We start from the raw sequence: 26,337 nt of genomic DNA on the forward strand, positions 1-26,337 counted from the left end.
AAAGCAATGACACTCTTGCAGAAAAACTGCACCACAAGAAAATAAGAAACATTTTTACAAAATGTAGTGGTTGGAAGCATTAAATAGAAATTAACAGTCTGTTTAATGACAGCAAGCAAGTTCTACCTTTTTGTCTCATTTGAAAGAGAAGTGTTTTTGCAATGGAATAACCCTGAATACAGAAGAGACTGCCTAGCTTTTGGAATTATTTTGAGTTGTATCTATAGTTAAGGGTTTGGGCAAGGCTAAGTGAGTAAAATGTTAACTTGAAGCCTAATAGTGGTGTTTTCATTGAAACAGAAAAGCCTCAATTAAAACTGAGGCAAAGATACCCCTCTTGCATTTGTGACCTTATCGGAGTGTTTCATATACCTGCTAAAGCAAATTTTTCACTTTCCTCAGGCTCTGCAGTTTCAGAAAAATGTCATTAAAACCATGGTATTAGAAAACCCACACGTGTTCCTTGCATGCTTCCTGGTTGATTGTTCTATTAATATAGTGAGTACTTAATTGCACACAGGAAGCTTGGATTACAGTGCTTCGTAAAATCTTCTTGATTTAGTTTAATGCAACCTGATGACCCAGAAACGGAAGCATTAGTGAATGTTCTGCATTGTATAGCCACAAAATAGTTAATTCAGTGGAACTCCACACTACATTATCTTTGTTATTTCTGGAAGCTTACCATAGTTTTGCCTTAGAAACATCAAATTAAGGACTGCTGTTAGAAAAAAACACCAAATCAGTTATGATGTCTGTGTTTCTCTGCAGTGGAAATGACTGTAGGTAAGTAAGAGTGTTGTGGTAGAGGCCCACATAGAAGTGAATTCCAGAAGGAGTATAGTTGTGAGCATTGAAACTATTCAAATGCAATTGCTTGTTTTGCAACTTTGAGTGTACTGACTGGAACAGAACGCCAATTTGCAGCTAAGCTGTGGAGGATTCTTGTCTTTTCAAAGAGCAAACTACTCCGGCATGCACTTTGTAGAGGTCAGTGCAGTACAACCACTCCAAATCTTTTTTTGCTCCAATGTTTTCCTAATACCCTGTGGCAGGAATATCTGAGTTTCTCTTGTCCTGGAGCCTGAAGACACACGTCAGTCTGATATTTCCTTGTCTGAGTTTCTGTTCCAGCTCAGCAATTTGGTTTTTTTCAGTGCCTTTGGAACTCTCAGTTGAGAGTACCATCTCTTCTGTGGATTGTAATCTTATCTTTAGTCTTCCTTTCAAGTGTCTTTAGGTCATAAATGGACACTTTCTGGCTTTCTTATCTCTTAGAGCTGCAGAAGCTTGAGCCTAAACTTAGCCTTTCGCTAGTGTTCTGTTGTCCCTTACTAAGTAAATGCAGAATGCCACATGATTTTACAACTGAATTTTTAAAAGAATATTAAGAGGCAGATCTTCAGGATTTTTAATTACTGTGGTAGCAGCAGTGATAAAATAAAGATTTTTGCTTATACTGGATCACTTGGAGGATAGCAGTCTCCATTAAAGATCCAAATTTACTCTTATTACTAAGTTTGGACCCTGAGGTACTACTAGGACTTCTGTAGTTTCATGTTCTACATATTTAGATGTGGTTAGTCACAATTTGAAGGTTGCAAAGCTGTTTTCTATAGGGTTTCAGGGACATTTGAGAGAGTTAATATGGCTGAACAGTGGCTGAAGTAGTGTATTCTTGACACTTCTGGTACCAGATTTATACATGTGGCTCCCCTGGGCGTTATTCTCAAGAAACAATGGCTTTGTGGCAGAATATAAAGTTTATACATATTTATCACCAGCAGGATGATAGGAATAAGTAGACTTGGATAGGAAGGATGTTCTGGGCCATTGACTTATATGTCATCACTCCTGATGTACAGTGCAGGAAGCAAGAGGTCAGATGTCAGAAAACCATTTTGCCTGATTTTGCTCAGTCTCTCTTCATTGCATGTGCTTAACAAACTTTAAGAGTTTAGACTGTGAGATAGGAGACTTCTTTGAGAAAGAGGCAGTTGGCTGTTGTATTATCCCTAAAGCCAAGAAAAGCTGGAATTCGTGAAGCCTATGCTTCCTTTCCTGTGTTCTGTCAAAGCAATTTATAATGGCCCAATTATATCCTGTATAGGATAGATGTTGGTATGTAAAATAGCTGAATGCTTTTGGAAGAATTATGTCTTCCTTTCTTTTCAGTATCTGTAGGCTACTGGTCTGGGTTACTGATAGGAACTTCTGTCCACTCTTAGGGGGGATGTAATTCTCAACTTGAGTGTGGCGCTGTGTAGTGTCTGTGTCTCAGGTCTAGGAGGGCATATGATGGTGGGAAGGGACCCACTGCAGCAGTTTAGTCAGACTGTTCCTGCAGGATTCTAACAAGCAACCAGGATTTGTTTACACCATGGGTATTATGCACCATTCTGGTTCTCTCAGAATGTCATAGTATCAGAGAAAGTTCAGGTAATGATAGCAAGAATGATCAGATGATTGGAGTTCCGTATACAGAGCAACTAAGAGCTCTTCAGTCTGAAAGAGCAGCAACTGATGGGAATGTGAGGGAGGTCTCCAAGGTCACAAGTGATCCAGACAGGGATGGGTAATTTCATTTTTTCCCAGTGCAAAGAACCTACTAAGTTTATAGGAACTAGTCAAAGCAAATAGAGGGAAGTGATTCTTCAACAGTGTGAGACTCTTTGCCAAGTACCATTTGTGCTAGAGGCTGGCATGAGTAGTCCTAGAGGTCAATGGACAGTTACATGGAAGAGAAATACACTGAGAGCTTTAAATTATACAGAAACCACACTGAGCTCATAAGTTCCCGAGCTGAAAATAGTTGTTGAAATTAGACATGCCTGCCTTGTTCTTGTTCTTCCTTTTGCTTCTGCTTATGGCCTTGTTGGAGGTAACTTACTGAAGACATTTTTTCCCATCTGACCTCCTCTGGAAATTCTTTCATTGTTAGTTTTTTATCAGAGCACCACTCATGCATGTGGAATGTGTGACTTTTGAATATTTGTACCCTCAAGTAAAGGTTTCATAATACAGCTGATTCTGGAGTGTTAGCTTCCTGCAAGTTTAGCTGCCTAGACTGCAGCAATTTAGTCAGACAAGGACAGGGACTGCAGTTTGGGACCCATTCTGTCATCTAAATGTGTTATCTGTCTGCACATTCCATGTAATCAAAGTGGAAACCAGGAGCTTGAAGTATGGTCTGTTGATTCACAGACTGGCATCCTAACTTCCATGAAATACATACCATTCTGTTGTTTTGGCACCTTCTCTCAAATCAAGGCCTGATATTTAAAGTCTGTTTTCATTCAAAGATATGTGGGTGCTGTGGGAGACGTGCACTGTTGCGGCAAGCTTTGTTTGACAGTATGCCACACAGGTAGTGTGGGGACATCAGTTCTCTGAAGAGGAACACTGGTGTCTGCTTGGTCTGCTGCAACAAAAGCTCACTCTCACTTTCAGCTTCTCCTGTGTGCAGCTGGAGGTGGCCTTCAAATTGTCTCTCATCAATTAACCTCATAAGACTTCTCTGAGGAAGAGACAGATGATCCCATTTTACAGATTTTGTGAAGAAACTGAGGCCCTGACTGAGTAGAAATTTTCACATATTTAACTTGAGTGAGCAAGCAAGTGCATAGCATTTACAAAAGAGAGGATGCTAGGTTTTAAGCACACTTTGATTATACTCTCATTATTAGGCAATTTATTTCATCTCTAACTGTTGTCTGAAATAGAGCATGGTGCTCCTGCTTATCAAAATTCTGAGTTGCTGTGGTCAGTAGCAGGTTATAGATTTGTCTCATGTTTTTATCTTACTGTCTAAAGTCGGAGAATGTCAGAGTAAGATGTATAACAAGCCCATCTTATCTCTTGTGCCTCCTTGCTGACTCAGCCCTACAACTCTATTCTTAGACTTCTGTGTTCTAATCTCCACTGGCTGATTTAAAGTGTTTCTGTTGTAGCAGCTGTAGCCAAAACTGTTTTTATTGTGGAAGTGGAAAAGTACTGCCAGTCTAATGAGTGGAAATAGATGGTCCAAGCAGCTGTACTGAAGGCACTCTTTTTTTAAAGGGGAATAACAACAGAAGAAGAGTGTGGTGAAATGTAGACTGTTTTTGGCAGGTTCCATGACAGAATAATGCTAAATACTCTACCAGTCTTGTTCTTCTGTGTCATTTCTTACTGCTTTCCTCTTTTCTCTTTTCATGGGACTACTTAATGAAAGCTACATTTGCTTACCTGGGCTTTATAACAATTTTATAATATCTATTTTTATTTCATGTGTGAAATACTAATCTTGGATATAATGTCTGATAAAACATCAAAGAAAAATCACCTTCATTGATGCCTGTTCAATTAAGTCTGTAGAATTATATAAATTATGAGTGGTGTTGGCGCTTTTTTTTTAAGACAGCAGAAATCAGTACATTTCTGTAACGTTGTTAGTCTCAAACTTAGATAAAAAGTATCTTTATTGTTTACTAGTGGCTGTCATTGAATTTCAGGACTTTCATAATTCTGTGGTTTTTTGTTGCAGGAAAGGGACAAATTTTACTTGACACGCTGTGTTATATTGGAGTTACTACAAGCACTCAAGTTAAAGTCACCCTTACCAGACATGAATCTGCTGCTGTTGGTGCAGGTACAGGAAATTCTGATGTAATTCTCATACTGATCCTGTCTTGGCCCAGGTTTGGGAGTGGGGCAGAGGCTGAAGACCTAAGTCCAACGTGGTTACAGAAAATACCAGCAATGTCTGGGGAAGCAAGAACTTTTAAAATCCAAATCCAGTTACATTCGTATGCATTGGTGCATACATTGAGGCTCCTACATTAAAATTTAAGAAACTAAATTTGGAATCCAAATTTCACATAATGACCTGTGCATCACTGCTGATATATTGAAGATCACAGAATATATCTTGAGTTGGAAGGGACCCATAAGGGTTGAGTCCATTGAGTTTTATATCATGTCCTGTTGGGGCAGCTGCCTCTGGTGCTGCCTTGTCTTCATTTCCTGGCCTCAAACCCTGTCATCAGCTTGTGTGGGAAGGGCTTCTACTTGATTGTGGATCACTACTCGGTTTCTGGCAGTAAGCTGGTCTCCAGTTCCTGAAGGCCGTTTTCTTTTGACCTGTAATTTTCCAGGAAAGAATACATTGACAGTATTTCTGCTGCTTTCATTCTGTGGGGTCAAGCTACCACTGAAAAATATGAGGAAATGAGATGCAGAGTTGTGAAAACTTCTGCCTCCAAGAAGGGAAGTGTGGCAGAGTTTGGCATCACAAGCCTGTCCCACAAAAACAATTTGCTGAAGTCCATCAAATGTAATCACAGGTTCTCTCAATGAGAGTGGGCTCTCATTGTTCACAATGAGATAATGATATGTTAGGAACTTAAATTTAGAAACTTAAAATTATAGGGGACCAGCATAATGGCACTTCAAAATGTCCAAGTGAGGTGTTTATTACATGGATCACTCATAATGCTCCCAGTGTCACAGCTCCATTCACTCTTTCCCTTCCCATTATGGGTCAAAGCTTCATGTAGCTTACTATGGACTCATTTGCTTTTGAGTACTGGTACATTACTCATAGTAAGTAAGTGATTGCCAGTTGACAGAGAAATAATACTGACAAACGAAATTATATAGCAGTTAGGGTAACTCTGAAAACAATTATTATGCCATCAGTGTTAGGGGAAGAAGTTGGGAAGGGAAGAATAACACATGAGGGTTTTTTTTCTTTTGATGGTTAAGGGTTGTTTTTAAAAATTCATTTAAGTTAAAAAGCACAACTTTGCCTTTTTATTATTATTAAACCCAAACTTAATTTTTTCAGTCTCAGTCAATACCATCAAATAACTACCACCAACCTCTTTCTGTCTTACAGCTGCAGTGATGCATCTTGATACCATGTACATTGGTTTTTGTTGAGTTGAACTGACTTTTCCTGTATTACAGAATAAGGCAATTTTTCTGCGTTACTCCTATGGTTCAGTTTTGTGGCTACCCCAAAGCATGACAATCCCCTAGCCTGAATTTGTCGTTTGAGAATGCAAACAGACCATGTCAATTTTGGCAGTGCGATTTAACTGATTTACACTTGTCCTTCATATTGACTCAATTGTCTGAGAGACCCAGTAAGCAAAACGCTCTCTTACATTACCTTTATCTCATAAAGATAAAATGGTAATTGCCTGGGTTTTCCTCCTAGCGCTGTTCCCATATGCTGTATTCACTTTGGGATGTATTCATACCTAACACAACAGCATCTAATGTGGATATAAATGTCTTTTATGATGTCTCTCTTTCAGGAGCTGATGAAGTGATTCATATTTCCTGCTATCCAAAGCAGCCAGCTTCTGTTTTTATGCAGTCAGTGGTGAAGAATAGGGGCTGTATTCAGACCATCTGCCATAGAAGCCTACTGGAGGCATGATGACTGCTTCTCCCATTGACACTGCAAATTGGCAGCTCTCAGTAGTATGTGGTCTGAATCACTCAACAGCCTCTGGAATTGCAATACCATAGTAACCACTAAGCCCATCTCAAGCACTACTGTAATTTAAGAAACCTACCAGTAAAAATGCATTTGTCTCTTATTTTTTAAATTTTCTCTGGTGCCATCAATAGAATGAAGGGATTGGTTCACCTCTTTACCACAGAAAGCCACTATGATATTAATTCAAATTGTGTGCTTTTGAATGAGTAAAGCTATAGCAGAGTTAACACAGCACCAAACGGAAATGGTTTTAATTTCCAACAGTCATGTCTCCGTGGACATGTTAGCCTGTATGTAAGATTCTATACAGACAGTGCACACAGAATACAGAGATTCTGTCAAAATGTTCCAGATAACAAAGGAGCTAGGAGCACTTTAATTTAATGATAGATCAGTCGTGGGCTGACTAACAAAGGAGTTCCTAGAAAGGTACATTTGACACCCACGTTTATCCAGATTACATAGTGCCATCAGTGTCACTGGTGACATTAAGGCTAAGATGAGAGTTAACTTTATCCCACTTTACAAAGAAAGAATTTTTAACCAGATCGCTCCCATCTTTGCATAGGTGTCCTAGATGATAAAGGGTACAGAAGGACTGTCTCCTTGATTTGTCCTAGCAAATGAAAGCCATCATGTACATGCTGCTGTTCTATGGGTTTCCATAGGAACTGCTTCTTCACAGCATTTTGTTTCCCAGTACTTTTCTCCTGCTCTCATTTCATCAGCACACATCTTCAGGATTTCCACTGACTTCAAATTATACTGGTGTCTCTTTAGAATTTGCTTGTTCAGTCAGTTCCTACAATTCAGTGTACCTGATCTGTTTTGTTGTAAAGCTTGTGGAAGTGTAAGAGTGAATTCTAGGGCTGTAAAGGATATTTTGAAATACTTTCATGAAGAGCAGTTAGTCATTGAGAGAACTGCTAATATGCATTAGACAACCATAAAATATGGTAGTCAATATCTGTCTCAGTTTGGGAAAATACCATGGTATCAGTTAATTTTTAATGAGAAGGAAGATCAAGGCTTAGACCTTAGTTGACAGTTACTTTCTGTTTGCTCTTTCTTAGAAAGTTACATTGCATCACTATGGACAAAAATAGCTCAAGTGTAGATATAACGTTAGGACAAGAAGTTGTAGGAACAAGCAAATCGTTTGCAGGGTGTCCAATGCATTATTGAATTTTATAATGATTACATAACAGCATTAGCAAGTTTAATGTATGAATGATGTGGACATTGGAGATTTTAGGTCAAGGGATTTGGAAACAAAAAGAAGCAAGAAAAAAGGTAAAATAAAAGCATGAGAAAAGCAATGAGAGATATTTTACTGTAATAGCATGACACTGACCATCTCTCAGAAGCAGCTTGTTTATGTAGTATTGTGCAGAAGTTACACCACACCGTACTAGTATGTTGTTAACTTCAAAACTCTTCATATAATTCATCATTGTAGAACTTCAGTGAACATGTTATAAAATCACAGTGAAGAATGTGGCATCCTGCCTTATCATTCTCTATCATGGTTCACTCTCTATAATGTAGGAGGAATGTTTGCTAAATGGAAGAAATAACAAATACTTTTTTTTTCATAAAGAAAGTCTGATTTGTTACACAATATTCTTCAAATTGCTCCTGTACAGCATGTGTATTAATTAAGCACATTAAAGTCAGATTTTTTTTCAATAAAATTATCTCATTTATAATGGTGGGTTAAGTAGGTTGTTTATAAGGAAGGATATCTCTAAAGGCAAATTACTATGAATAAAAGCCAAAAGAGATCCGAACAGATTTTAATGAAGTAATGAATAAATTATTGCTGTCTTCAGGTTCCTCAAAAATAATTAAAAATAACTTGTCTTTAATTTCTTCTTAGTTTGTTTGTGCAGATGCTGGAACAAAACTAGCTGAATCAACAATCCTACATAAACAGATGATTGCCTCAATGCCTGGAGTAAGTACTGAAGCAAAGTCCATTTATTAGTTCTGTTGTTCTGATTTTTTTTAAAATACATCTTATTCAGCTTGCTTTGCTTCATTTTAATGCTCTTTCCTTTTCATTTCTCCTCTGATTAGCCAGATGTATTACAGGCAGAGGTTTAGGTGCTTCATCCTTTTTATTAATGGTGGAAAAGTTCAGAATTTAATGTTGCTTCCCTTGCATAAACTGATAACCTTTCGCCGTGTAACTGACTTCAGTGGAGCCTGTGCTCAGAAAGACAAATCAAAGATCTGCAATTCTCAGTGGGAAACAGACCAGCTAAACGCATCAAAAAATGGTAGCAAGATGGAAAGCTACAAGCCATTACCTCCATTCTCACAAAAGATTATCTGATTAAAGAAGGGAGTTAATGGTACTTTCCTAGTAATGTGTAAGTCATTCCTCTATATCCTGCTGATGAGTGTAGCTAAATGACAAGTAGTCCTAATTGCCCGGGCACTGAATATGCACCTGGTGAATATGGGAAGAAGTAACACAATGGGAGGGCTTGATGTGTTCCAGGACACGTGACTGAGTACCCAAGCAGATGGAAGAGGGTTAGCCAAGGTTTACTTCACAAGCTGAGTGAGGAAAACTTGTTTCCCTATGTGTGTGTCAGCTTTAGGGATGACTTAATAGGATCTTTCCCATGTATCTTCTGAAGTGCGTGATATTTTAAATGCCAATCTTTAATAATACCTTTCCTCCCAACAGGATATTTTAATTTATACTTGCTTTGAATAGATAGACTAACACTGGTGTTACAAGGTGTGATAGGAACATGATCATTTCAGAAGAAATCATAGAAAATTAGGCTGCCTACTGCTTGTATGAAACAGAACAGGTTGATGGAGAAAAGTCTTGTGAAACTGAACATTTATTTTCAGAGTTTGGAGTGTAATCTCTAACAATTCTGTTATTCAATATTCTAGAACCCAGGTCGAATCCTTATTGCACATAAACTGAATGGAGGATATACTAACAGTGTTCCCAATGACCATATTTTGCTGGTTTTTATTCTGTCATGGGAACTGACAGGAACAACATTTGACAAGCCAGAAGGTGGCATAGTAAGGTAACATACAAAAATGAGGAGTGCCCAGGTCAGTTGTTTAAATATAGAATGCTAGCAGTTTTTCAAAATTCAGCCACTAAAACTCAACTGTGGCTTAATAATTTTCTGACTAAAACTAAATCTAGTTCATTTGTATACTCAGATAGGATAATCAGCTTCTATGCTTCAAAGTGCAGGTAATCAAAAAGAAGTCAAAGAACAGTAGTTTTCTTCTATAAGCTTTACTGCAGTGTTCTGCCCTGAGCCTATGACTCGGGATAAAGTAGATTTTCGTGACTTCAAAAAGATATCTAATTTTGTGGTCTAATAATGACCACATTTTTAGATATCAAAAAGATATCTAGTAGTGTGATCATATAGCCTCAAAAGATAAGCATTTCTTTTACTTGGCCGTAAGAATGAGGCATCCATAGTTCCTGTTGAATTCAGCTAGCGTTATCCTCACCTCAGACTATTAACATATAAACAGAGGTTTATGTGATACCTGGTGGGTCAGTAGTATCACCTTTGGAAAGCTTCCCTGCAGGGTTCTCTGTTCTATTCAAAGCCCTTATTTAATCCGACAGCTTTGTTCCGTTGACTCCTTTTTTGCACCTCGGGCACATCTTGTGCTAGCTGAGCGCCAGATTCATATTTGTCACTGTTCTAGGAAAAGGATTATGAAAATTTGTAGTGCACGAATACAGCAAGCACCACATTGAGTCCTTTTGTTTTCCCTTTGAGGTTGTTTTTGCTCTGGCACAGGTGGCTTCTCAATAAGCTTATACCTTTGTGATCTAACTGGAGCACTGCAATAGCTTAAGTGCCATTAAGATGCTGTATTTTGAATGCTTTTCCTTCAAAAGTATACAAGAAATATTCATTAGTTTTTGCAAAAAGGAAAAAAAAAACATAATACATTTCAGTGATGCTTATTTTAGTGATGTTTAAATAAAATAAAAAAAAAACCCTGAAGTTATTTAAACTGTTTTTTCATTGTGATTAATGTGAAATAAGGGCATCTGTGCCTGTGACCGAATTTTGCTTTGATTGTAACTGATTGGTTCCAACTGCTGAAATACTCAGCTGCTTGAAAAACTGAGTAGTTCAATTCTCATCAAGTTTTTAAGACTTTGATTCTGGGCCACTATAAATTTCAGGGTGACATGACAAGAATATTCTTGAAAGTTTCATCAGTTAATCTTTTATTGCTGTCATAGATAAGAGTATTTTATGATGCATGAAGAAATCACAGCAGCTGGGCTATCTTCTTATATTATAATCAGATAAGAGAACATAAAACAGTGAGAGGAAGAACATCAAAGAATACCTATTCCTAATTATTCCAACTAAAAAGTAAAATAAAGAATTTGAGACAGACCAATTGTATTCTGGTGAAACAAAACCTGGTACTTAAACTTTTTTTTTTTTTTATGTTTTAGTGTGGAACTGCAGCAATGGAATGCATGAGGCAGTATGTTGGGGAAGTGCTGGATTTCATTGCAGATATGCATACCTTAACCAAATTGAAGGTTGGTTCTGGCATACATTGTTCTAAAGTGTATGAGTTTTTTTGACAAAAATAGTTTTCTGCAAGGAACCTGCCTAGGAGACATGGTAGGAAGTATTTGAGGATGACTGACAGGGTTTTTTTTCTTTCTCTTTTAAAAAAATATTAGTGCTGTTACAGATTAGAGACTTCTGTGGTATCAGTACAAAGAAGCTTATGTGGTGTTGAAATGGAGGCAAATTCAGATATCGTGAGCACACAATAAAAATGCAGACATGATTTTTCTGAAATGTTTATGATAAGCAAATGTCATACTAAAGTCACTGTGAGAAGCAGCTGTGTTTAATATAACCCAGGGAAGCATAAAACTCCTTGCCTGTTCAGCTAAGTACACTCTTGTGGAGGAATTCTGTGTTTCTTATAGACAGAAGCAGACACTTCAATTTATTGGAAGTTCAGAGGTAATTAAAATGCAGTAATTAACCTAAAAAAAGGGGGTGTCCTTTTTCTAATGGATGCTGTTGTTTTCATTGTCAGGTTATATTCTGTTGAGATGCGGAAAAACCAAATAGCTCTTACCTCTGTAGTCCAAACTGCATTTTGGTTTCTTTATATTAATTGAACGACAAATTGTTAAGAGGAATGATAGGAAAGTACTTCTGTTAAAATAAAACATTTTATTTTAACAGAATGCATTTCATCAAAGGACCCTAGTACTCATTAGCTAATCAAAACCTAGAATTCCTGTTTCATGGAGGAACTTCATGCTCCTATTAAATTTCCTACAGGATGGAAATTTATAAAATGTTTTGAAAAATAAGTAGCCTAAGTAACATTCCTGATCTGAAGTTTATTTTTGAAGCAATGAGTTGAGAATTTTTACACTACTAGTTTCTCACACATTCACTGTTCATTGTCTCTCTGGCCCCTCAACCCCACCTTGTGCCACCTCCCAGCTAAACTGAAACTTGTGCCTTGAAATTCACTTTAACTGTATTTTACTGGACAAAATATTATTTTTTAAAAATTGTTACCCTGTTGGCCATGAATTCCTTTGAATTGAAAAAAGAATAGTCTAAGGGAAGCAGTCTGTTATCCTGGAGTAGAAATTTACTTCAAAGCACAAAGTAATTAATTATTTGAAGTTGAATTGGATTGCCTTCCCACTCTGTCCTATTAAGTTATTCACCCATTTCTGTTAAAGTTTAGAACTGCTTTCAGAATATGTAGGCAAATGAATCATAAATAAGGCAAGAGATACATCTGGTTTGCTAGTTCGACAGGAAAAAAAATGGGCTTACCTGAAACCAGGAATGGGGAAAATATGTTTATAAATACTTACAGGTATCCTCTCTCCTGTGTAAAATGTTTCTGTAGAAAACTTTCTGTCATTAGGACTTTTTCCTTCTGCCCATCTCCCTTCAGCTGTAGTCTGATTTTTAGAATTATTCTTACAGTGATGAAGTCTGATGATTACTTCTTATCCTCGGACTATTTTTTAAAAAAAAATTTATAAATGCATATTAGTAGAACATGAACTAAAACTTTTACCCATTTTTTTTCACTTCCATGTTTTGAAATTGGACAAGAAGCTTCCCAAATCAGTAATCTGGCCATTTAAAACTAAGTCAGAAATTTCATGTTGTTTTGATTTAGCAATGTAATACAGGAATCTGAGGACAAAATTAGCATGATAGGAGAGTTAAATATGACCATGACTTTATGTATTGCAAAGAATAATCTTTTCTGTCTTAGAAAATTAAAAGCCAATTTTTATTTAAAGAGAGAAAACTTTGCGGTTTCAACATGTTTGAGAAAATATTTGTAAGCATTTCTAAGTTTAAAAATAGTCAGAACATCAAACAAATTCACAACATCTAGATTCAAATTCTTGCAAACTCATTTAATATATTTACTTACAATGCTTGGGTTTTATTAACAGAGGTGTTCCTCACTCAGAAATGAGTACTAAGATCATCCAGATGTACAATCTCTTGCAAGTGTGTATTATCAACAGCATCTGGGGTTATAGCTAACAAAGAATGCCATATGATTTACATGACCAGTAACAATCCCAACAGCAGAAGGTGGTTTTCAAATTTGGAAATTTCTTCTCTCTGTAGGAATTCAGAGAACAGACATAGTTAAAGTTGTTTCTTTATATCCAGTATCATCTTTTGTGTATCCAAGAATAATTTCTTTGAAAGAGGCCAATTATTTTCAGTTCTGTATATTAGGAACTGCTCCACTATAGCAAAGGTATAAATGTTAATTCTCAAGATAATCGCATTTTAGTGTACTGTTTCTGTTCAGTTTTTTATGTTTTTTTTTTCCCTTTGAGATAGCATCCTAATTGGTAAAGTTTGGCAGGATTTTATTTAGAAAACTCCACCATTTTTGAAGATATATAATGTATCTGCCTGTATAACTCTCTATCTTTTTCACCTGTCTGTATAACAAAGTTATTAAATATTCATAATGGTACATAGGGATTTTTTTCTCTTGAAACAGACTTTAAGCAATTTGGTAGTGTAAGTTTCTGGGGTCAGATACTTTTCTGTTACAAAAATATTATTGGTTCACTGATTTCTATCCTGCTACAGTAATTGAGTAACTGATGACCTGATTTTCTTGTGCAAGACATATGGCTCTCCTTTTAAGCAAGCAATTGCAGTCAGCCTGTGTTCTGTTACAGTCTAGTACCAGAAGGTAATGCAAAGTTAGCTTAATAGAAACACAGAAGTATCTCAAGAAGCAGCAGTGAAACATCCCTTAAAGCTGGTAAAGCCGAAAAAATTATCTTTACAGGCATAAATATTTGAGTGTTTCTTGGTAAGAAACACTGGCCCTTTTTATTGCCAGAGCTTAAAGCCATTTGTAACTGAATAGTGCAATATAGCTGACTAGTGCAATATAGTCTTATTGCTGGTGAATAAGTGAGAGCTTCTTTATGAACGTGTAAATGGAATATTGCACATGGAAGGCATTTCCTGCCCATATGCTGTCTTGTTAAATGGTTAGATTCTTTCATTTTTACCTAAGCTCTCTGGATGTACAAGCATTAGTTTGTATTTATCAGCTGTTGAGTTTGCTGATAAAAAAGCTGCCTATACCTTTTTCCCAATTTATATTTTGTCTGACCTCTTAGAATTGTGGCCCTCTGTGGAAAGATCTGCATCATACAGGTGTTACTAATATAGGGATTGGAGAATTTTAAAAAATCTATTTCTGAGCTTTGCTTTGTAGACACAGTTAGAGATCCTGAGAAGGAATTGAAGGGGAGTGAAAGAGAATATGCTGGTTTTTGGAAGAACTTAGTTCAAGCAAAATACTCTTTTTGGGTAGGAAATCAGATCTTTGTCTTGCAGAGTCACATGAAGACTTGCTCTCAGCCACTGCATGAAGACACATTTGGTGGACACCTGAAAGTTGGTTTAGCTCAGATTGCTGCTATGGAAATCACCCGGGGAAACCACAGGGACAACAAAGCTGTAATCCGGTATTTGCCTTGGCTTTACCATCCTCCATCGGCAATGCAGCAAGGGTGAGAACGCTTTTCCACAAGAAGGAATCCTAAAATGAGTTAAAAATTTTCACAAAATTATGTTTTTATTGCCAGATTCCATAGATAAGACCCACAGAATGAAATGGTGGCAGTGGGACATTGAAACAAGCTGCTCAGCATCTCGCTGATCTTAACTGAGGAGTTTGTTAATGTAATATTTAAAGTACGTGTCAAAGGGATAGGGGAGGTAACTCCAGGGGCTTGACTGGAGTAACACTGGAAATTAATTTGATTCTTGTTCTAGGTCCAGACAATAAAAAGCCCACAGGCACTTGATCAGTCCTAGAATTACACAAAATATTCTCTGAATTATAGACAATACAACAGGACATGGCCTTGGAAATTATGGAGTACAAGTGAGTGAGAGCTCTTAAGTGTAGGCCTACTGATGTATGATAAACCACTACACCTGGCTGAAGTTAAATGAGAGAAATCCTGCTCAAGACATGTTTTCTCTCCCTTTTCACAGTGAGAAGTCCTGATGTGCAGTGTTTTATTTTCTAAAAAATACTGTCCCTTGTATTACTGTGACAATGAGTTGTTTTGAGTGTAGGCCATTGGACTATGTTTCAAGAAACCTGTATTCTTGTCCCAGCTTTGTCCCAGACTACCTGTCCAGGATTCTGGGGACTAAGCTGTTTAGGTTCCAGTCCTTAAATACATCTGCCTATGCATTTATGTGGAGCATATCTGCTTTTGGAAATAATGGAGTGCTTATCTCCTTGCACTTTAGCTCCTTACATGTAAAGGAAAGGAGCACGTGTTCTGAATTGAAAGTAGTAGATTACTTTAAGATCCTAAAGGGACTTGAGGAAGAGCATTGTATCAGATTTTATTAAAAACCAAAAATTAGTGGGATGCCTCTTGGGTAATACTAGTCTTTGACAATGACATCAAATTAGAAGCTAAAACCAGCAAGGAGAGTGGCCTAGTAAATAGTGATTTATTGATGGAAAAAAAAAAGATTTTTTTCCTGTGCCTGTGAATTCAAATGAGTATTTAGTCAGAGCTTGGAAGCAGCAAAGGGACAGACAAGATGTCACCAGTAAAGGGCTCTTCCTTTCTAGATTATATAAGCACAATGCTTTGCAATTAGACACTGCACTGGATGGTGGATAAATACTTGTATCACAAAAAAGCATAGTCCCTGCCCTCAAAAACGCAATCCAAATGTGCAAGGAGAGGCTCAAGAACACAGAAATTAATTCCACTGTACCAATGGAGAAGTGGAATACAGTGGAGATAATGCAGCTGCGTGGTGTCCAGGGGAGCTGAGAGAAGCATTTCCACTTGGGAAATCCTTCCCATCTGATGACATCTGTGTAAAAAATCATTGTATATAGAAGCAATGAATCTGTGAATACTTTAACCTTTTATAGAGACTGTTTCTTCAATCCACCAAATATGTTCTTTTGGACTTGTATATGCTATGTCAAGGCCACCAAGTTCTGTGTAGTTGGAGTCTTCCCACAATGACCTGTGTCTCCAGCACACTGAGACTGCATCTGCCAAATGTGCATAAGGAGACTCCATATTTTGGGGAAAGCCAGAAAACTTAGTATCATTGTAAAATCTGCTCTTTCTTGACAGGCCCAAGGAGTTCATAGAATGTGTCTCACACATTCGTTTGCTGTCCTGGCTACTTCTGGGGTCTCTGACACACAATGTTGTCTGTCCAAATTCTCCATCATCTTGCATGCCTATTCCACTGGATGCAGGTTCACAAATTGCTGACCACCTTATTGTAATTCTGATTGGGTTTCCAGAGCAATCAAAGGTAAGGGGTTATGTGTTTTAAGTAGAGATGTCTTATGTATTGGCCTTATTGCAAACATTTCTTTTTAGTAAGATAAAAGGAGGGGTAAAAGCTTAATAAAACCCAGAAGCCAGGAAAGAAACTATACTAAGAAAGTAAAGTTTTTCTTACATGCCTAGAAAACTGATGAAATGACTACACTTAAGTTTGAGGTTTGGCTATTTCAAAATGTCTGAACACAGGAGTGAGGAAAGAAAAACTGAATTCCAAATTGAAGTTTTAGCAATGACCATCTCTGTAGCAAATTTCTCAGATAGTTATTTATTCTTGTTGTATATTTGCATTGGATAGCATGTAAATGGTTTTATGATCAAAGTAATTACAAACAGTGATGATTCAAGCACAACATTTTCCTTCAGGTGTTCAGGACAAGAAGAGTTATTACAGATTATAAGACATTTGTGACAGTAGTTTAAGACAAATACAGCAGCAGTTTTTGACACCAACCAGGTTTTTATTAGTGACAGAAGCAGAATGATCACACATTTATCTTATACATAAAATTCTTCTTTCTTTCCCTCCACCCAGCCAAGACACTGGTGCTTCTCATTTATTTCTTTGGCCTTTTTTTGCTCTTTCAAATACCTCTTTCCAGTTACCAAGCAACCATCGTGATGTTTGGTGCAGTCGTGCTGCCACAGAGCATGAATCCCTCTTGCACTTGCAAACTGAGAAAACATCTCTGACCAGAAGCATCTCTCTTGTAATGAAGTAGTTAACATCCAGCAGTCCTGGAGGCTCAGACATTGTGATATATAACGAGGATTAGCAAGGAGCCATGCCTGACTATGCAAAATGAATTCTCTTTCCTTGACTGTTTCCTTGTGACTATGAGCAGTCCCAGCAAAGCAGAAATGGATGACAGATTAACAGAAAAGATGTAAAATCATGTGTTTTGTATGATAACTGTCCTTTCAGGTTCTGAAGTGGAGTCATATGTGCCAGAGCCTTCAGGCCTTTCACAGATCGCAGTGGAGATTTCCATTAAGAAAGTTTCAGACATAGTCCTGAACACCTGTTTTGAAAAACTAGTTTTATTTTGAAGAGACTAACCTTAATACCAGACACTTAGATGGCATGGGAGCGTATTTGCAAATGCAGTTTTTGGTCTGAAAATATAAACCTATTTTTTAAACATGGAAAAGATGTTATCAAGTGTACTTGACTTACTAGTTCTAATGGGAGGGAGACATAGGAAAGTGAGGGGCAAAACTGCACAGTGGGACACATGGCAGGGGGGAAAGCCTCTGCACTGTATCTCAATACACTTATTTAAATGAACATTTTCTTCTATTTTCTGTTCCTACAGACATCTGTTCTGCACATGTGTTCCCTGTTCCATGCATTTATATTTGCTCAGCTCTGGACAGTGTATTGTGAACAAACAGCAGTAGCTCCGACAGTCCAGAATCAGAATGAATTTAGCTTTACAGCAATCCTCACAGCCCTGGAGTTCTGGAGCCGAGTGACACCGAGCATCCTGCAGCTAATGGCACATAACAAAGTGGTACGTCAGGTGCTGCAGGCAGATTTAGTACAGATTAAACTCAGAGGAGGCTTGGCTCTGTTTCAGTGGAATACAACAGTCTATGAATAGCATCATAAAGTGACTTTGATGCTTTTGAGAAATTAAAAGGATAGCTAATTAGTAGTGATATAACCTTGCAGTGGGCCTTAAACAGCATCAGGAACTTGAGTCGCTGCTTGTTGGATTAAGAGCTCCTCGCATCACTTCTCATTTTATACATATTCCTGCTCTTAACTGTGGTCTGTTGTTCTATCTGACCCTGCCTTACAGCAGAAATGAGCTGTTCTAGGATAATTCTGTGAATATCCATTTATTTTTTACCACGTGATGGTGAAAAAAATACACAACTGCTGACAACTGGCCACCCATGATTCATGGGTTGCTCATCATAAATAAGCTACATAAATATCCCTTGAAACATTTTTCAGTAATGAATGATTGGAAGGAAGCATCTCTAGAGATAAGATTTAAAAGGGAATGTTCACTGTGTCCAGAAATCATCCAAACCATTTGCTTGATAATAACCTTTAAACGTTTGTTAATCTCAAATACTCTCTTCTGTTGGAGCAACTTTGTACAATAAGAACCCAGAGGCCTTCCAGCAGCCCTCTCATAGCTGCTCCTTTTCTTGCCCTTGAGTAATGATTCTCTGTACCTGCAGGCTTGAGGTTAAGAGTTTGTTGCTGACGGGCAAGGCCTATTGTGTTTCCTACATCCCAGATGGTCACAACAGGGCAAAACTTTTAACTGGGGTGTTCAGTTGTAGTTCTGGCTCTGGAGAGCCTGATGTTAGCTTTGAGTGGGAAACATTTTTATACATGGCGCATTCCTCTTAAGTTAGGTCTTAATGTATGGGTTTTTAAGGTTTGCTGCTACCAAGGTTTTCATTCTTGTTTTGTTTGGGTTTTCTTTTTTTCTTTTTTAATTGTAGACCTGCTGTGTGTAGGGAAATTGTTTTATATAATTCCCCTTTCCCCATGTGAAACATCTTCCATCCCTGGCAGGCATGGACCTTGCCCTTTTAATTGGAATTGCATGGGCTGCAGTTGAATGTCTCAGCCAGTTACTATTTTCTGTGTCTTGTCCATATCCAGGCAAGGACCACCTGTCCCCAGATGGTATTTTAGCCTCTGAGATGTGGTGTGGTCTCTGTGGTTCACAAGCCATTGCTGAGAACAGTAGTTCAGGAACCTCCATTTGAAGGAACAGGAAGCGTGCATAGCATTTCCAACCAACCAATTGTTTAGTCAGACACAAAAGCCTCTTGTCAAGCCCTAGGACTAGAATTTGACTGGGAAGTCCCAAGTTCCAGTCCTTTTTCTGAAAGTGTATCATTATGTAGCTTTCGAGCTACAGTTAGTAAGCTCTCTGCCTCAGCTCTTGCTCTGTGAAATGTAGATAATAATACTTGCCTGTCTCACAGGGGTGTTGTGAGGTTAGTTAGTGTTTGTCAGGCATTTTGAAGATGAAAAGCACAACATAAAAGCTAAGTTTATTATTATCAAAGGGAATTCACGTGTAGTTTAGACAGGCGCTGTAAATAGTCATTGCTGGCTCAGGGCGTTTGTCTTGTACCTGTGAATTTACACGATATAAAACATAAAAGCTGTCTACTACCAAATAACTGATATTTGCATCTGTCATAAATTATGATACAAAATGGAAGAATTACAGACTAGCTGTCAGTTCAGAACAATAATTTATCTTTTGATGGAGGATAAAAAGATGGGTTTTGTGAGCATGTTAATTTTCAAAGATTCAATAAATAAAAATACCAATTTCTGACACACAGATTGATGAGAATTTCATAGGGAAGACATAAAAAACCATTTGTGATGTCTGAAAAGAACAAAGCCAAAGACAACTTGTTTTGATGTGTGGTAAGAATTAAAATATATCAAGGATTGAAATACTTAACAGATAGATGTTACCACACTGGGGTGAAACTAAATAAAGAAAAACATCCCATATGTGCTTATGTAATATTTAATCTTGTATGTCAGTGGTTAATAAATGCACACCTTGTGGTACAGTATAACTGCCTAGCGAATACAGGAAGATCCTTCTTAGTGACTGTTGGCTTATCTTACTACATTGTTCTGCTGGATATTAATTTGGTTTTACACTTGATTTTTCTTTTCCTAGATGGTGGAAATGGTGTGCCTGCATGTGATTAGTTTAATGGAGGCTTTACAAGAATGCAACTCTACTATCTTTGTAAAGGTAGGCATACCATATAATGAATATTTATTAAATTATATTGCCTGCCTGATTGTTCTGATTTCTAAATGTATTGTCCTTTGCTTTCCCTCCCACTCAAAAAAAGAAATTGACTTGAATGTTAACGCCACAATAGAACCCAGCAGAGCAAACTCAAAAATAAAATCTCTGGTAAGAAGACCAGACCACAATCTCACATTCAAGTTCTCCTGATTTTTTTTAAAATGAACATCTAATCTACTTCTCTTTCCATTGCCACTAATGTCGGTAATGATCTTATTCCTCTAATAGACACAACTAATGTCACTGACTTTGAGAACCTCTAGCTATTGCCTGAATTTTCAGCCATTCTGTATCTTTTAATCATCATAGGTAATTTGCAGATCTCCTCTATGTTCTGAGCCTCCCATTCTTTTAGGTAGATAAGAAAAACTTTTTGCCACAGTGGTTTTCTTGTTATTATATGTGTATGAGTTGTTTCTTTGGAAATCCATAGTCAGTCTTCCATGGGTTATCACAGTGTTTGCAGAAGGGTTGAGGTAGTCTCACAAGCATAAATCAGTTTTACTATCCTTTTTTATATTTTCCCAGTGCAAGAGAGTTTCCACATAAGTAGTTAAGGTTAATATAGTTCTTCTGTTGCCATAAAGGAAATTTCTGACTATTGCTTTACTCCAGTCTTTTATGATCAAGCAAGAATTGAAAATAAAGTAGCTAAAATTGAAGGTCTTTATGTCAACTGACATGAAAGCATTCACACTCATTGTGAAAATACAGATTTTTAATGTCTTGATTCACTACAGAAATTTTGTCACTAAGAGATGTTAAAGTGATTATGGCTATGTCTGAAAGACATATGGATTTCTCTTTTAGCCAGTCCAGGATGTTCAGAATTTGACAAAGATGAAGAGTGGCTTTAAAGCTGTGAAAAGAGAGGCCTTTCAGGCCAAATCCTTGTCACAAATCAAATGAATGCTTTCAGGGGGTTAGGTTTGAGAGTATATATCAATATAATGCTAAGTCAGGTTAAAAGGACATTGTTGTTACTATAAAATCAAGCTCATAAAACTGTGGAACTCTGAGTTAAGGTGCTAAACTTTCATGTTTAGTGAAGGGGGATGGAAGAGAAGAATTTGGGTGACCAAATCCCCTTTACTCAGCCCTAAAGTGAAATCCTGCATGAACAATATACATGCATAACAGTACTATAGGATTCATAGTTCCAGATTACTATTTTTTTTTCTGAACTAACTGATTGTAAAAATATTTATTGTAGATCTGAATGAAAAATAAGTGCCATGATTTAGGGACTTACTGTATGTTTGAAGTCCTTCAAAGACGCAACGGTGCAAAGCTCATTCACACAGGAACCAGTGAGTGGCTTCTCTAATTTAAAAAATCAAATTTGAGACAGTCTCTTCTTCAGTGACTGTGAAATGAAATGAAAGTGTTCAACTTTTCTCCTGCTTTTCAAAGTCAAAGGAACTGGGAAAGTGGCCATACCATGTTAGGCATTGGTGTTGGAGACCAGTACCTTGCTGGTCACATCTTTGACCATCAAATGTATCTCTGAGGAACTTGGGAGCCTACAGTTAAGACAGGAACAGCTCAAGGCCTTTTGCAGAGACCCAAGGGTTTTAGGCAGCTCCGGCAGCTGCTGTGTAGCTTTTTAGAGAGCTTGGGGAGCCAGGACAGCACTGTGACCAGCCTGTTCTACAGTCTGGTTTCCCTTTAAAAATTAAACTGGAATGAATATTGTTCTGTTGAAAATAGAAACTCAAAAAATTTGATAGTGTCTGACAGCACTCTGTTCTTCCAACTGTTCTTTCTAACTAGTGTTTTGTATTCTTCCTTTGTGAAGAAAAGGCTGGCTGAGGATTAGTTAATAAAACTCAAGTGCTTCCATAAAAATGTCTTCTTGTGTGACTTATCTATCTGGCAGCTGTAGCACTAGAGGGTTTGCTTGCTTGTGCCTGCAGCAGAATGTTTCATTTCCCTAAATATGTCCAGACCCTGCAAGACAGAATTGGTGCTGGAGGACAAAGATCTGTATCTGACCTTAGACTCGTCCAGAAGAGGTACTGATAAAAGCTAGTTTCCATGAGTGCCCTTTGCAGTCAGTATTTTTGGACATGATTCATCTTGATCTATTTTAGATACTTGCTTTGGGACAAGATGAACTGGATGTGAAGTGCTTGATTCTCTCAGCTGACTGTAAAAGTTGTCCAGTGAATTGGTTCAGATGCAGAGGGGCACCCTAAGTTTTCCAGCTGGCTTCCCTTCTTGCTTGATGGACTTCTGACACCAGTCGTGCCACCACTGGCTAACTTCACAGGAGCTCCCGTCAGTGCCAGATGAAATTGTCAGTGATGTTTTGTTGATGGTAGTGGGGTGTGGAGCATGGCTTCTCAGATCTGTTCCCTCCTCACCAAAAACACACAGTGGGATTGTGGTCACTGCATCTAATTAAGCACTTCATTAGTGTGAGAGCCCATGGAAAGATGTACAGAGCTCACATGTCTGCTGCATCTGGCTGCATTCCAGCTGTTTTAGCATTCATCTGTCTGTAAATGCTGAGGTTTGACTATGGTTCTTCATGTGGTAGACTAAGTAATGAGTCCTGACAGAGCTGCATATAATTCTCCAGCAAAAGAGCACTGAAATTGAAACAATTATCATTTCTTTCACAAGGGAAACAGCACTTTATCTAATGTTGTCCATAGTGATTAGGTTTAACTTGCAGCTTCCAGTAGTGTAATTGGCAAATTGCAAATTTTAATGCCATTTGGAGGAACATTTTAGAACAGTAACCTCAGTGGTTAAATTAAAATTGAAAAACATGAATACTTTTGCTAGAAATTCCTCTCTGGCTTTCATAAGGTTGTCATGTTACACTTCCTCAGAAGTAAAAGTTCCCTGAAAAGCAGGAGTCTGAAATACATATCACTCCAATCCAATCACAGCTGACAAATTTGCAGATCTCCTCACCTTGTCCTTCTGGATAGCTTTTATCTGTGCTCCCCAGTCTACAGAATATCTCACATTCTGCAGTGAAGCACTGATGTGGCTAGTGGCTTAAAAAATGTTGGTTACCATTTAAATATATGACCTGTTTTTAAGAACTACTGCTGCATGTTGTTTTTTTTTTTTTTATTTCTTGATGTATACCTGACCATGTAAACTTTTTACTCTACTCTGTTACATGTGCACAAACAGAAACCGTACAAGGAAAGTAAGAAGTGACTTCCTGTAACAAGTTTAATTCTGTATTTTCATCAGTGCCTTAAACAGGATATCAGTAATTGTTACTGATGACAAGGGAAATTGCTACTATAAGACAAGGGAAACTGGCTTCTTTGCATCAGAGAGTTACCTTCTCCAAGTACTTAAAATAACCACGTGTTCAGATTTGTGGTTCAGACCCTGCCAATTCAAATGGCTAAATGCATTAGATGTATCCTTCTCTGTCTCACAGTAACTGTAGCATGTTTACAGTCAAATAATAACAAAATGCGCCTCTTCTTGCAGCTCATACCAATGTGGTTGCCAATGATACAGTCAAACCTAAAGGTAAGTTGTTTCCAGTATCTTATCCTTTTATTGTTAGTATTACACATTTCTGTAAATTGTGGAAATAAGATGTGATCTTCATATTGCCTGAAAATAGATTATTGTAGCATATGCAGTTGAGATGAAAGTGTGAGCATAGACAGAATGAGATGCTTGCCCTCTAGTCAGTACTGCTCTCCTTTTCCCTTCTGGAATGCTTTCCTCTGCCCAGATTCTGTGTTGGGGCCTTTCCACTCCATTTACTGAGATTGGTTGTTCCCTGAGCTGTGGTGTTCTTAATGCCTTAGGCTTGAGAGTTCCCTGAAAAATCAGGATTGGGACTCTTGACTCAGGAGTTAGATTTGGGTTCTAAAGGAGATATTGTGGGCCTATTTGCTTGGGTAAAACTGTACCATCTGGCCCTCTTTGTAAGGGAGAGCAAAGCGGATGTGTGGTGTGTGAGTCAAGAGATTTTTGGTGAAGAGAAGAAAAGTTTTGGAGTTGGTCTCAGTAAGGAGTTGTGTCTGTAAGCACATTTACCTTCCATGGCAACACCAAAGGGCAGGATGTGGAAGAAAGAAATTTGACATGGGGCAGTGTAAGAAACTCCCTGGCCAACAACCAGTGCCCTTCACATTGCTATGTTAATGTTTGTTTTAAAGGTAAGAAACTAAACATTTTGCATAATTTCAACAGCATTTATCTGCTGGACTTCAGCTCCGCCTCCAAGCCATCCAGAGCAATGTCAACCATCACAGCCTGAGGGTATTACAGGGGTCAGGACAAATGAACAATAGCTCATCTGTGCTCCGGAAGTGGCTGCAGTGTACCCAGTTTAAAATGGCTCAAGTAGAAATTCAGTCGTCAGAAGCTGCATCTCAATTTTATCCTTTATGATCCATGTAATTTGTTCAAAAAAAATTCATTTTTTAGCCTAGCAATAACAGGATTAGAGCTGTAAAAGACCTTTTGTATAAATCCATATACAGAGTATATACTGTAGCTACACTTTTTAGCCTAGGACAGATTGCGAAAAAGCTTATAATGGGTGAAGCTAAGAGCCTGCTCCTGCCAGTTTATAATTACAGTTACTCAGGATCAACAGGTTCTAAGTCTGCATTCATGAACATGGATTGGACTCAAATCTATCATATTGTACATATCTCTCTGATCATTGAAATAACTTGTTCTTAAATGTTCCTTTACATTATTTTTGAAGCTAAAACAAAAATCAAATCACTTTTCTTTAACTTCTATTTTTTTTAAAAATAGAATTGTGGGTATTCACAAACATGGAAGTGCTATGTTGCTATTTTTTGACAATTACAAAAGAAAATAGGGTTTTTAGGAACCTTTATATAAGTTTTTAGGGGGGATGTCTTTTTTTTTTTTAGATTCACAGCTGGCAATGCAATAAAATCTGTCACTATAAAACAGTGATGTTCTAATGAGGCTTTTTGTCACCATCTTCTGGGAAAACAGCAGTTTGTAAGGAGAGTTGTTATGAAGTGCACTTAGAAATTAGGTTGTTAAACTGTGCCAATTAATTTGTGGTTTTTTTCAGTACATTTTCCAAAATTGTTAGGTCTGATTTATTATTTTTTGAAATACTGCTTTTACTTCATTGAATCTCTGCTGCTCTTCTTTGTAGGTTTCATAGAAGCCTCTTTAATTTTGTGACTACTGTATTGTATTCTTCTGTCGACACTTGTATACAGTGCAATTAAAAAGATATCCCAAATCTATTCTTATCGATGTCTACAGAATTTATGTTGCAAACTTCAAGAGGAGCACGATTGGACTTGAACTTTTGCATAATGATATTTACAAATCCCAGCATTTGCATACTGTTGCATACATGATGTTTAATAACAGATGGATTTTAATATCATTAGGAGACTCAGCCAAAGCCCATTGGAATCTAAGGAGAATCAATTAACTCAGTGGATTTTACATAAAATCTTGAAAGCATAATGATTTGCCACCTCTTATAATAAATACTTAAATCTGTGCAATCCCAGTTGTATTTTCTGTATTTATTCTGTAATGCACTGATTAGAAAATAACAAATATTAAGTTGTATATTGGAATGGTATTAAATCCCTAGTGTTTATTACCACTCTTAGAATCTGCCTGAGTATGTTTCAGGTTTTGTGAAGGGTCGGTCTTCCCTCACTGATTTACTAAAATAAAAATGGGAATGTTTGCAGATATGCCATTAAAATAGTGTTATGCTTTACAAAAACAACAAAAATAAAACCAACTAATGAAACAAAGAAAAAACACTAAGGCATGTGCTAGCTTGCCAAAAAAATGCCCCTCTGAGTGTTTTCAGTGGAGAGAAATTGATTTGGATAATCTAAAACTGAAAGCAACCTAAAATGATCTACATGGAGGCTGGGGATGAAAACACAGTAGGGATAAAAATGAATGTGGGAATGAGAGAGACCCTCCCACTGAGTCAAGATTCAGAGTGGACCCCCTTGCCAGAGTGAGCCCCAGACATGACCAACAGTTTTTGGGCCTAAAGGTTAACAGCACTGAATTGATAGCCTAATTTAAACAATTTAACCAAGTATTCTATAAACACACCAACTCACTTAGAAGCCTATCTTACTTAC

General features: G+C 37.5%; 1 protein-coding gene across 2 annotated transcripts in view; it reads left to right on the forward strand.

Moving 5' to 3' along the window:
* Positions 1–25,974, forward strand: part of UNC79 (unc-79 homolog, NALCN channel complex subunit) — a 107,341-nt gene extending 81,367 nt beyond the window's left edge. For both annotated transcript variants that reach the window (XM_066188712.1, XM_066188711.1), the window contains 9 exons: positions 4,526–4,630; positions 8,370–8,447; positions 10,971–11,060; positions 14,407–14,582; positions 16,194–16,380; positions 17,729–17,926; positions 20,093–20,170; positions 23,696–23,737; positions 24,413–25,974. In XM_066188712.1, the coding sequence (XP_066044809.1) occupies positions 4,526–4,630; positions 8,370–8,447; positions 10,971–11,060; positions 14,407–14,582; positions 16,194–16,380; positions 17,729–17,926; positions 20,093–20,170; positions 23,696–23,737; positions 24,413–24,613 (1,155 nt within the window). In that variant the 3' untranslated portion in view covers positions 24,614–25,974. The remainder of the gene's footprint in view (positions 1–4,525; positions 4,631–8,369; positions 8,448–10,970; positions 11,061–14,406; positions 14,583–16,193; positions 16,381–17,728; positions 17,927–20,092; positions 20,171–23,695; positions 23,738–24,412) is intronic.
* Positions 25,975–26,337: the final 363 nt, after the last annotated feature.

Source organism: Chamaea fasciata, unplaced genomic scaffold (assembly GCF_029207755.1).
Source record: "Chamaea fasciata isolate MVZ Bird 193981 ecotype frontalis unplaced genomic scaffold, bChaFas1.0.hap1 SCAF_7, whole genome shotgun sequence".
Taxonomy (NCBI): Eukaryota; Metazoa; Chordata; class Aves; order Passeriformes; family Sylviidae; genus Chamaea; species Chamaea fasciata.